The sequence below is a fragment of the Somniosus microcephalus genome, chromosome 12, assembly GCF_052327205.1.
Source record: "Somniosus microcephalus isolate GS21.2 chromosome 12, FLI_Smic_1.0, whole genome shotgun sequence".
NCBI classification, from domain to species: Eukaryota; Metazoa; Chordata; class Chondrichthyes; order Squaliformes; family Somniosidae; genus Somniosus; species Somniosus microcephalus.
In genome coordinates this window covers 109,564,284-109,577,868 of record NC_140998.1, presented here as the reverse complement: position 1 = coordinate 109,577,868, position 13,585 = coordinate 109,564,284, and the positions used below count along the sequence as shown (strand labels likewise).

General features: G+C 42.3%; 1 protein-coding gene across 1 annotated transcript in view; it reads right to left on the bottom strand.

Moving 5' to 3' along the window:
• The window catches only part of prkd1 (protein kinase D1), a 576,249-nt gene extending 563,590 nt beyond the window's left edge, over positions 1–12,659 (bottom strand). Inside the window, exon 1 of the mRNA XM_086003420.1 lies at positions 12,107–12,659. Within this exon, the coding sequence (XP_085859546.1) occupies positions 12,107–12,298 (192 nt within the window). The 5' untranslated portion in view covers positions 12,299–12,659. The remainder of the gene's footprint in view (positions 1–12,106) is intronic.
• Between the last annotated feature and the right edge of the window lie 926 nt (positions 12,660–13,585).

Below are 13,585 nucleotides of genomic sequence, written 5' to 3'. Positions count from 1 at the left end.
ATCCGAAATAACAACAGAAAATGCTGGAAAAACTCAGCAGGCCAGGCAACATCCGTGGAGAGAAATTAGAGTCGACGTTTCGGGTCAAAACCCTTTATCAAAATAATAGTTTTTCCAGCATTTTCTGTTGTACCCCTGATGCAGCTTGTCTGTCGAGGCCTCACCAATTTTGCCCTGCGCCGAGGCCCTAAGTTCAGGAGGTGGGGGAGGCGATCGCAGTTGGGGGCGGTGGGTTGCGAGGGTGGACTGACAGCAGCCTCCAGTTGTTCTGGAGCCAGGAGAAGCACAAAAGTAGCTGTTTGTATTATGCACTATAGCTTATGGAGAATTAAGAATGAAAAATTGGGCATGTGGATTAAAGCGTCTACTGGGACTTAAGCATCTCTAAACAAGTGGCAACATAATTTTACAATGGTCCTATTAAATAAGACATCAAAATGCTTTCCTCATCCTCAGTATTATCCTCTTGTTTACATCAAATGAATTGGGCCTTTAGTGGACTAAATAGGGAGAGCAGCAGTAACTGGCCAGATACATGGCGAATGAAAACACAGACAACGTCAAAATAATTGGGACAATGAATGTAACCGAGTTACTACAGGGAAACTTAGAAATGGGTCTGGGTGGAATGGTAGACTCACCATTTTCAATATCCAGTCAATGTGGCAAAGCAAATGACAAAGTTAATAGAATGCTGACTTATACAGTCAGAATATAAGTTTAAGGCTTACAATGTACTTATCAGACCGTAAGTGTCAACCTTGACTAAGTGGTAGCACCCTTGCCTCTGAGTCAGAAGATGTGGGTTCAAAGCCCCAGAGACTTGAGCATATAATCCAGGCTGACAGTTCAATGCAGTACTGAGGGAGTGCTGCCTTTCAGATGAGACGTTAAACGAAGGCTATGCATCTCTTCCAGTTGGACGTAAAAGATCCCATGGCATTATTTGAAGAAGAGTAGGAGAGTCCTCCAGTGTCCTGGACAACATTTATCCCTCAACCAACAATACTAAAACAGATTATCCAGTCATTTATTTCAATGCTGTTTATCGGAACTTGCTGTGCACAAATTAGCTGCTGCATTTCCCTACATTATAACAGTAACTATGTTTCGAGAGTACCTAATTAGCTTTAAAGCGCTTTTGGACGTCTTGAGGTCATGAAAGGCACTATATAAATGCAATTTCTGAATTAACATTTACCAGTAGCTTTTCAAGTAGAACAGAATCTCCATCAATCTGTTAGCTGATGCAATCAACAAGTTTTTATTTTGGTTTGTTTTTCATGCTGTTAAGTAATCAGCTGGAGCAATGGCCACGGAACTCATGCCTCAGGTTGACAGACATAGTTCCCGAGCTGCGTGAATCCCGTGGCCATGCAGGGAAATTTAAAAAATAAGTGAAAAAAGGCTCTTAAGTGCCTGTAAACTACCCGATAATTATCTCAATTGGGTCCCCGCCACTGCCGGTCGGGTCGGCTCCGCAATGACAGATGTGCCTGTGGGAAAGGCGCGTGGGGGCAGGATGACTGCTGTCAAAAATAACAACTTTACCACCCGACCCACCACCAATCTCGCCCACTATACCCCGGAAAATTCAGCCCTATGTATTTATTCCAGACTGAGAGGTCGGCTAGATCACCTGGTCCTAGACTACTGCTGATGCCTCTGTATTACTGGCCACTAGTTGATGTACAAGTGTGGCCTAAGGCACATCACTTACTTGTTGACTTGCTTTCCCTTTCTTGTTGAGAGGAGCTAGATGGCAGAGATTAGACAAGCGTGTAGCAAAGGCAGAGTGGTTTTAATGGGGGATTTTAACTTTCATATAGATTGGGATAAGCAGACGAGCACCTGTCAGAAAAGTAGTGAATTTCTTGAGTGTGTCCGGGATAGTTTTCTGCAACAATATGTCCTAGAGGCAACAAGGAGGCATGCCATATTACATTTAGTAATGATTAATGAGCCAGATTTAGTTAACAGCCTAGCTGTGCGTGAACATTTATCCAATAACGATCATAACATGATCAAGTTCAACGTAGCGTTTGAAAGGGAGAAACGCGAAATAGCTACTAAGATTCTAGATTTGGGTAAGGCCGACTTCAACGGGATGAGACAGAGACTGTGCACAGTAAACTGGCAAATTTGTTAATGGGTAAACGACAGATCATCAGTGGGAGATGTTCAAAAAATAATTTAATGTGATACAGAACCAGTTTATACCCCTGAAGGGCAAAAGCTTTATTTGCCAAAAAAAACAGCCATGGACAACTAAAGAGATAAGGGACAGCATAAAACTAAAAGAAAAAGCATACAAAAATGCAAAAAATAGCACAGATCCTGGCGAATGGGAAAGATACAAAGAACAGCAAAGGGTCACAAAACAGAAAGTAATGGCTACAAAAAGGGAGTATGAAAAGAAACTTGCAAGGGATATCAAAATCAACATATTATAAGGAAATGGCAGACATGTTGAATAATTACTTTGCATCAGTATTTACAGTAGAGGAAGAGGATAGCATGCCAGTAATCCCAAGGAAACTAATGCTGAATCGGGGACAGGGATTCAATAAAATTAATGTAAGTAAAATAACAGTAATGAAGAAAATAATGGCACTAAAGAGTGACAAATCCCCAGGACCAGATCGTTTCCATCCCAGGGTTTTGAAGGAAGTAGGTGAACACATTGCAGATGCCCTAACTATAATCTTCCAAAGTTCTCTCGATTCAGGAACGGTTCCTTTAGATTGAAAAATTGCGCATGTCACTCTGCTATGCTGAGAGAGGGAAACCAGGGAATTATAGACCAGTTAGCTTAACATCTGTTGTCGGGATAATGCTAGAGTCTATAATTAAGGATAGGGTGACTGAACACCTCAAACATTTTCAGTTGATCAGAGAGAGCCAACATGGATTTGTGAAAGGTAGGTCTTGCCTGACAAACATGAATGAATTTTTTGAGGAGGTGACTAAAGTAGTGGACAGGGGAATGTCTATGGGTGTTATTTATATGGACTTCCAGAAGGCATTTGATAAAGTCCCACATAAAAGACTGTTAACTAAGGTAGAAGCCCACGGAATTGAGGGCAAATTATTGACCTGATTAGGAAATTGGCTGAGCAGCAGGAGACAGACAGTGGGGATAATAGGTAGGTACTCTAATTGGCAGGTGTGACTAGTGGTGTCCCGCAGGGATCGGTGTTGGGGCCTCAACTATTCACGGTATTTATTAATGACTTAGATGATGGCATAGAAAGTCATATATCCAAATTTGCCGATGACACAAGGAGAGGTGGCATTGAAGGCAGTGTAGATGGAAGCATAAAATTAAAAAGGGATATCAACAGATTAAGTGACTGGGCAAAACTGTGGCAAATGGATTTCAATGTAGGCAAATGTGAGGTCATCCACGTTGGACCTAAAAAGGATAGAACAGGGTACTTTCTAAATGGTGAAAGGATAAAAAAAAGTGGAGGTCCAAAGAGACTTAGGGGTCCAGGTACAGAGATCATTAAAATGTCATGAACAGGTACAGAAAATAATCAAAAAGGCTAATGGGATGCTGGCCTTTATATCGAGGACTAGAATACATAGAAACATAGAAGATAGGAGCAGGAGTAGGCCATTCGGCCCCTCGAGCCTGCTCCGCCATTTAATGAGATCATGGCTGATCATCCAAATTCAGTACCCTGTCCCTGCTTTCTCCCTTTAGCCTTAAGAAATATATCTAACTCCTTCTTGAATATATTTAATGAATTGGCCCCAACTGCCTTTTGTGGTAGAGAATTCCACAGGTTCACCACTCTCTGGGTGAAGAAATTCCTCCTCATCTCTGTCCTAAATGGCTTACCCCTTATCCTTAGTCTGTGACCCCTGGTTCTGGACTCCCCTGCCATTGGGAACATCCTTCCTGCTTCTAGTCTGTCTAGTCCTGTTAGAATTTTATAAGTTTCAATGCGATTCCCTCTCATTCTTCTAAACTCCAGTGAATATAAGCCCAATCAACCCAATCTCTCCTCATATGTCATTCTTGCCATGGAGGGAGTGCAGCAAAGATTCACCAGATACCGGGGATGGCAAGAACATCCTTCCTCAGATAAGGCGAGCAAAACTGCACACAATACTCAAGGTGTGGTCTCACCAAGGCCCTGTACAACTGCAGCAAGACATCCTTGCTCCTGTACTCGAATCCTCTCGCTATGAAGGCCAACATACCATTTGCCTTCTTATCCACCTGCATGCTTACCCTCAGCGACTGGTGCACAAGGACACCCAGGTCTCGTTGCTCTTCCCCTTCTCCCAGTCTATTGCCGTTCAGATAATAATCTGCCTTCCTGTTTTTGCCACCAAAGTGGATAACCTTGCATTTATCCACATTAAACTGCATCTGCCATGCATCTGCCCAATCACCCAACCTGTCCAAATCATACTGGAGTTTCTCAGCATCCTCCTCACAGCACACACGCCCACCCAGCTTTGTGTCGTCTGCAAACTTGGAGATATTACATCTAGTTCCCTCGTCTAGATCATTAATATATATTGTGAATAGCTGGGGTCTTGCTCCGATCCCTGCGGTACCCCACTAGTCACTGCCTGCCACTCGGAAAAAGACCCGTTTATTCCAGCTTTTTGCTTCCTGTCTGCCAACCAGTTCTCTATCCAAGTCAGTACCTTACCCCCAATCCCATGTGCTTTAACTTTACACGCTAATCTCTTATGCGGGACCTTATCGAAAGCCTTCTGAAAGTCCAAATACACCACATCCACTGGTTCTCCCTTATCTATTCTACCAGTTACATCCTCAAAAAATTCCAGTAGATTAGTCAAGCACGATTTACTTTTTGTAAATCCATGTTGACTTTGTCTGATCCTGTCACTGTTTTCCAAGTGCTCTGCTATTACATCTTTTGTAATGGACTCTAGCATTTTCCCCACTACCGATAATTCCCCGTTTTCTCTCTACCACCTTTTTTGAATAGTGGGGTTACATTAGCTACCCTCCAATCCATGGGAACTGTGCCAGAGTCTATAGAATTTTGGAAGATGACCAGCAATGCATCTACTATTTCTAGGGCCACTTCCTTAAATACCCTAGGATGTAGATTCTCAGGCCCTGGGGATTTATCGGCCTTCAATCCCGTCAATTTCCCTAACACCATTTCCCTACAAATACTGATTTCATTCAGTTCCTCCCTCTCATTAGACCCTATGTTCCCAGACATCTCTAGGAGATTATTTGTGTCCTCCTTTGTGAAGACAGAACCAAAGTATGTATTTAATTGGTCAGCCATTTCTTTGTTCCCCATTATAAATTCCCCGGATTCTGACTGCAAAGGACCTACGCTTGACTTCACCAATCTTTTACTCTTCACATATCTATAGAAGCTTTTACAGTCAGTTTTAAGGTCCCTGAAAGCTTACTCTCATACTCTATTTTCCCCCTCTTAATTAATCCTTTTGTCCTCCTTTGCTGAATCCTAAACTGCTCCCAATCCTCAGGTTTGCTGCTTTTTCTGGCCGATTTATATGTCCTCTCCTTGGATCTTATGCTATCCCTAATTTCCCTGGTTAGCCATGGTTGCACCACCTTTTTTGTTTTATTTTTATGCCATTCAGGGATGAACAGATTCTGTAGTTCATCCATCAACCCTTTAAGTAATGTTCCCCAATCCATCCTAGCGCCTCATACCATCGTAGTTTCCTTTATTTAAATTCAGGACCCTAGTCTCTGAGTCAACTACTTCACTCTCCATCTTAATGAAGAATTCTATCATATTATGATCACTCCTCCCCAAGGGGCCTCGCACAACAAGATTGCTAATCAATCCTTTCTCATTACATAATACCCAGTCTAAGATGGCCTGATCTCTAGTTGGTTCCTCGACATATTGGTCCAGGAAACCATCCCATATACACTCTAGGAATTCCTCCTCCACAGTATTGTTACTAATTTGGTTAGCCCAATCTATATGTAGATTAAAGTCACCCATGATAACTGCTGTGCCTTTATTGCATGCGTCTCTAATTTCCTGTTTAATGCCATTCCCAACCTCAGCATTACTGTTTGGGGGTCTGTAGACAACTCCCACTAACTACAAGGGGGTAGAAGTTATGCTGCAGCTATACTAAACCCTGATTAGACCACACCTGGAATACTGTGAGCAGTTCTGGGCACCCCACCTTAGGAAGGGTATGTTGGCCTTGGATGGAGTCCAGCGTAGGTTTACCAGAATGATACCCGGACTTCAAGGGTCAAGTTACAAGGAGAGATTGCACAAAATAAGGTTGTATTCCCTGGAATTTAGAAGGTTAAGGGGTGATCTGATTGAAGTTTTCAAGATATTAAGGGGAACAGATAGGGTAGATAAAGAGAAACTGTTTCCACTGATTGGGAATTTTAGGACTAGGGGGCATAGTCTAAAAATTAGAGCCAGACCTTTCAGGAGTGAAATTAGGAAACACTTCTACATATAAAGGGTGATAGAAGTTTGGAACTCTCTTCAGCAAATGGCAATTGATGCTAGATCAATTGTTAATTTTAAATTGGAGATTGATAGCTTTCTGTTAACCAAAGGTATTAAGGGATATGGGCCAAAGGCGGGTATATGGAGTTAGGTCGCAGATCAGCCATGATCTCATTGAATGGTGGAACAGGCTCAAGGGGCTGAATGGCCTACTCCTGTTCCTATGTTCCTAAAGTAGAAAATAACAGTTGTTAGAGAATGATGACAAAGCAGTAATCTAATGAGAGCTCAGACAAATTTACTAGCCGCACACGAGCTAGAACCATCAGGTTAATTTATCGCATTTACTCCTTGGTATCTGTTGGTACTGAATATATTTTTATATTGTACTTTTTTTTTTTTTTAATATTGAGGTGGATCTTTATCTTTACTAGTTGGGTGTTAAGTATAACCTAGGTGGAGCGGAGAGAGGAAAATCTGGCAGGAAGGGTTGCATGCCACTTACAGAAACCACCAAATTTTCATTTCATTTATTTAAATGGAAGTTAAATCAGATGGGTTCTGTTACCAGAATGTAATCCACCCTGTAAGATTTTCATCTCTGCTCTCCACCTAGTTGATTCTTAATGCCCAGGCCATAAAGATGAAAATCTACCCAATATGCTCTCCTTCCTTATTATTGCTATCCCAAACCATATTTTCCCTGGACATGAGATCCATTACTCCAGATGTGATTTTTGAGACAATCTTTGGAAAGGTGCATGAGCAGTCTGCAGGGACTGTTCTAATCTTACCCTCCTCCCTCACTCCTTGTAGCAAAGCATCCAGACTGTTTAATGCTTGACCATAAAGGCACAGCTGAGATCAAGAACTTGCAATGAAAGGACCTGGATACAGTCTCGCATCAGCCCACCATGCACTAGAGCTCTGACAGGAGGCATTACTCACACTACATGCATTAATTTCACGTGGGGGTTTATTGTGTTTTTGCCTACTACTGTAGTACCAACTGTCAGTGCCATCCTTGATATGTGATGATTTTGAAAAAATTAGTGATTGCTATCAGTCAGATTTATTAAGGAAACTATAGTTGATTACGATTTAATTTTGTATACAGTAGAGATTATAAAGGTTAGAACTGCAACTGTTATTTATGATATGTAACATTACATTTCTCAGAAGATTAAAGCACAGCAGAAGAGTAGCTTCAAACCAGCTCCAGGACGCCTAAAAAATTAGTCCCACGAATTTGGCAGTGGGGCTAACACCTGTGCAGACTGGTCACAGGCCATCCCACAGTCTAAGAAACGGGCACGACAGATAGCAATTTCTACCCCTACAGCTCTGTTTGTAAATCCAGAGGCCGCATCATCTAAAATTAGCTCAGAACTATCTCGAGTGTCTGTTCCATATTATGGCATTCCCAGCATCAACATCAGCAGGTTAAAGTGAATGGATGAAACATGACTTCATTGAGGCTTCAAAGAGATCAGAGGAGCGTGCATTGAAGATTTTTTTTTTTAAGTCAGGAGCTGCTGCAAATAAGTTAGGGAAAGTTTTCTATCCAACCTACAGTACTTGGATTGAGATTAAAAATAATATGTCAGCCCCTAAGTCAGCTTCTCCTCTTCCTCATACACTTATTTCAAATCCACCAGCCAATATCTGTGGATATATACTACCGCAATACAATTTCATTTTTGAATGAAAAATGACTGGAACATGGTTATAGTTTTGCTTGTCAACCTTTAAAGTAACAATAAAAGCAACAAAGTGACCATATCTGCACTTCACCCCATTATAAAGGTTTCTCTCAGAGTTAAAATGAGCCATTTGTCATATAAACCCAGTACAAGAGTCGTCTTTTTTGTAGTGACTGCTACTGATATTTTACATGGCCTATTATATTGTTCATTAAACATACAGTTAAGATTACCTATCTAACTTATATAACAAGAAAATTTAAAAAGTGACTATCTTGTGTTGACGTGGGTAGAAATCATGAGTAATAAATGTTACAAAAGGCTAGTAAGAGCTCATTAAAAAATTGAGCCATTGGTAAATATGACCACTTGGGAAACTACTATAATTTGATAAACAGTAGCAAGCTTACTCCACATTCTTAGATATCACTCAGGGCCCAGGAATAATAATTCCAAAAATAAAAATCAGGTACTTGCTCTTGTTCCATCTGATCATTTATTAATAAGTGAAAAGTTTTTAGCTAAGACTCCTTCGAATCCAACCATATCCAATGACGTACAATTTACATTTTTCCTTAAGTAGGAGGTAAATTGTCAAAACCACTACAACTTGCCTTTATTATTTTAGAATGGCAATATTAAAAATTTCTATACATAAATACCAAGTTCTCAGCTGGGGCAGTGGAAAGATTGCAATTGTCCTCAGAGACTCTGGGCTAGGAAGGGGGTTCCTGCTCGTGATCAGTAGCCAGTGATTCACAGTGGAAAATTCATGTTTATGGAAGTTGGGTGAGCCCATAATTGAACTGACCTGTGATTCTTCCTCTTCTCCCCCATCCCATTTGCTGAATGGCCGGCTGGATGCTTGGTGTCTGGGTTTATGTATGAAGGATGGTTACTTGACATATTAGCAATGCATTAGGATGAGGGTAGAATGGTGAAAAAATAATAACTTGTATCCAGTAGAATGCAATATTACCTATAACTGTAAGGACCATAATGCTAATGTCTTCTGTCTCTCCTACCTTTGATTGATAAAAAAACTCCTGTATCATACAGGAGCATAGAAACAACAATGAAGCAGATCAGCGAGATATGTCTTTCTCTTTTCTCCTCTCACATTGTTTGATGTGGGTTAAGGCCTTCTTTCTTCCACTCCCCCAAATCCAGGAATTGCCCTGCTGCCCTCTCCCCCAATGGTAGCACCTCTATCAGAAATGATAGTATTTACATACTTGCCTGTGGTACATTTTCAGGAGAAGTGATTTTTCAATCACTTCCTTACTGAATTGCGTTTGTACAAATAATGTTGAGTTCCTGAGGGTAGTACCTCGGGTGAAGCGGCATGATTTATTTATGAGTTTACAGTCTATATGAACTTTATCCACTATAGATACAAAACTTGATGTAAAATCTCCACAGACCAACAGTTTTGCAAAATACCTCTTGAGTTTTCCATTTTTTATTTGTCAAGGTTTCCTGGGAATTTTCCAGAAGTTATTTTGGATATTTCAAACATAGGTAAAAATCAGAGGGGTAAAATTCTTACTCTGTTGAAAGAACATGTGTGCGTGTCATCAGTACTCATTCTCAGTGTGCTCTCTCTATGTGTAAAAGGTATTACTCTAGGATGCCTTAATACAGTAATTGGATTACAGGGCAGGATGAGAAAGGGTGATTTTGGAGGGAAACCAAAGCAGAATGTGCTTTTAATTGAAAGAGAAGCCAAAAAGTGAAAAACCAGGTGAAAGTCAGAAAAATAACAAATAGCCTTGGAGAAGCAGTAATTTTTCATTAAAAACTGAAAAATGTGGAGCCTTAATATTAGTTGAGGATGCTATTTTCTAACATTCTATATTGTGGATTTCAACATTACCTACAGAAACAAAAAAATGTGAAATACAGATTAGTCATGTTACTCCAGTGCTGACTGACCACTTTAAATGTGTATTTTTGTTTTCACAATAATGCCTTTACAACTGTTCTTGCATGCAAGCAGCTGAATAAAACTGATAACTAATTTCAATTGTGCTCCCACAATGTTTCATTGTAATGCAAGGCTGCAGAAGAACTGAATGCTATCAAAGCTCACAAAACAAGCTACCTGTCAATTCTTCACTTTTAGCTGTTGTGTTACTCTCTTTCCTGACACTGCACATCATTCCCGGTTCAATGCAACCATACATCATGATCAAATTTTGATGCACTTCATCTTTCTCACAAGTTTTGAAAAGTAGTGCAGTTTATTTGTGTTTTTTTAACAACTACATGTAGTATTTTTACATAATTTGTTTAAACAGCATAATGGCACATTTGATTTTGCCGTTGAAATCTTTTTCTATAACAACTCAGTGTCTGTACTGTGATGAAACTCCAAAGTACAGCTTGTTTCATTTGTTGGTTGAACAATAGATATTAGCTGAAATGTGTAATTCAATCATTCAGCATGACAGGAAGATGATAACCCACAAGTTGCTGATGGTGGTAGGCTTTAGTCATGCACCTGAATATTTGGTTACTTAAAGTACGCCATATTTTAAACATTCACCATTGTATATGGAGCTCATTTAAACATTGTATCTGAAGTCGATGTTTAGTCTGCAGGATATTACTGGCCAGGTTTTTTAATGATCTTTCTCTCCCCCTAAGATCACTATCTCTCAAGTTTTGCTAATCAAATCTCAGAACTACTTTTACTCATTGTTCTTTTAGCTCTTGTAGCTTGTAAAATATAATTAAGTGTAACAGTTTGAGTTATTCAATTATCATAGTTTCCACATATTGTAGTGCCTGCCCACCCTTTAGCCTGAAGGCGCTGCAATTAGTACATATTGCAGGCCGGGGTCATGTGTCATTTTACACCTTGACAAGCAGAAAGTGCCCGATTGCTTCAAGTCAAATTTTTTGATACGCGTGACTGTTGCCAGGCAACATGCACATGTATTGAAATAACATTGTAGACACTAACTTCGGCTTTTTGGGGGTTAACGTTCTAGGCGGTTAAGAAAAGGAGGAAAACAAACTTTGTGTGGAAAGTCAAAGTTTTTAAACACGAACATTTAAGTTTAGTTTATGTAAAAACACGTTTTCCATATGGTTACATGAGCTGTCTGAACTGTCTCGTATTACCTTTCCCCAGTGCAGAGGCCGCTTAGTTTCCGAAAGAGGTCTCGCCGCATTTCTGGATCTCATTTGTATCAGTTTCGCAAAATTACAAGTGCAGCTTCACTGAACGGTTGGACTCAAAAGGTCCAGTTCGCTAAAAACTGAGAGTAACAACTTTCCTTTTATAAATGATGTCTTATTTTGCATTTCATTTTGGAATTTTCAAAGTTGCAAACACGGTAAACTGTCCAGCAGGGACGAGTGATGATTGAGAGATTCGAATACATAAATGACTGTACTGCTTGCTCAACTCTTCAAAAAGCACAAGCAACTATTGATGCCCTCGCCACAGCTCGAGTGGAACTTTCTGTGAAGCTTGTGTAAACGCCGAGCCGAGCGGAGCGCGGACATCTGGCGGGTGACCCGCGCCCATCGCCGGCTGCGGGCGGGCGGCCGGACCTTCGCAAGTGGCCGGAGACTGGGTTGCCTGGGCGACTGAAGACTGACACCCCTCCCCCTCCCTTGGCCGCTGCCCAGAGTTTAAGGCTCAACACACCGACAGCACACATGCTCCGCACCTCAACTCTGATAACAATAATACTCACACAGCAAACTACACCGCAAGCTGACATTTTCAAACACCTCAAACAGAGGAAGATTTGTTTTTAAACAATGTTAGCTTAAAAGTGAAGTCTCCCACACCGCCAGCCCTTTCCCAGCCCGCCGCTCCTTTCGCGGTGACAGCCGCCGACCTGAGCTGTTCCGTTTCGACCGCATTAAAGTGAGCAACAGTCTGTCTGTCTCCCGGTAACCGCGCCAAGTTCGTGCTCGGGTTACCTTTTGGTCCACGATGGAGCAGGCCATTTCCCGGACATGTGCGAGGGAGAAGTCGCTGCAGTCGAGGATGACGGGCTCTCTGCTCAGGCCGATCTGGATGTGGAAGGGGATGCCCTGGCCGGAGAGCCGCTGCGCTCCCGGGGACGGGGGCGAGCAGGGACTCGGCGAGCGGATCACTGGAGCCGCGTTCATCAGCCTGTCCGGGTGACAGCGCCGAGCCCGTCCGCGGCAAGCGCTCGCCCCTAGGGCTCCTCTCCTCTCCTCTCTCCCTCAGAACTTTGGGGGCCGCACTCTCCGGCTGCTCGGTGAGGCGGAAGATGGCGACAGGGGGGCTGCTTTGGGTGAGAAGGCAAACAGGAAGCGGCTGTGGGAGAGGGCGGCGAGCGCGGCGCTGGACAAGCCCGGGTCCCGCGGCGGCTGCTGATGTCCCAGCGCCGGTCACCAGATACTGACTGATGCCGCTCTGCTGCCTCCTGCCTTCCTTCGGGCGCTCCCATAGGTCGGAGGTGGACTCTGTCCTTTCCCCTTTTTTTCTTCACTTTATCTCTCTCTCTCTCCTTAACTCTCTGTGTCTCGCTATCTCTGTGTGACTTTTTCTGTCTTTGTGTCACTCTCTATCAGTCTCTATCTGTGTGTGTTTCTCTCTATCTCTATCACTGTGTCTCTGTGTCACTCTATCTGTCTATCTGTGTGTGTCTCTAGCTCTCTGGGTCTCTATCTCTCTATCGCTGTGCGTCTCTGTCACTCTATCTGTCTCTATCTGTGTGTCTATCTCTCTGTGGGTCTCTATCTCTCTATCACTGTGTCTGTATGTCACTCTCTATCTGTCTCTCTATCTGTGTGTGTCTCTATCTCTCTGTGTGTCTCTATCACTGTTTGTCTATCTCCCTGTCTCAATCTCTGTCACGCTAACTCTATATGTCTCTTTCTTTTGTGTGTTGCTACTTTCTTCACTCCTTCTCGCGGCCATCAAATTGTGGGGAGAGCTGGACAGCCGAGCGTGTGAGACACTTGTCACTTGGAGACCGCTGCACTCACGCACTACCCTAGGGAAGGACAGCACTGGGTGACGACAGGAGCTCCCTCTCCTAATTATCGCCTTTCCAGTTTGCGATATTAGCATTGCAAATTCAGGGGGCAGGGCTGGGGGGAGTGTAAGGCTATAATCAACATTTCTATAATGCATTCCGTCAAGCTGTCATTCTGAGGCGAATGTCTAATGCGGTTCCACCCCTTCCACTTTTACTTAGAACAATTGTTATCGTAATTACTATTCTTATAAATACTCCCAAAAGATTGTATTAAGACATAAAAACAGTCCTCACACTCGAAAAGTGCCTCTCCACTCAGCATATCTTTGGAAACTAAGTTTGCAACTGGGGGCTGCAGTCTGAACGGCTCACTTACTCTCCTGCAGTAACCATTGCTCGAAGTGCGGCCTGTGATTGCAAAACGCTTCACTCCGTTATATCTCAGGGC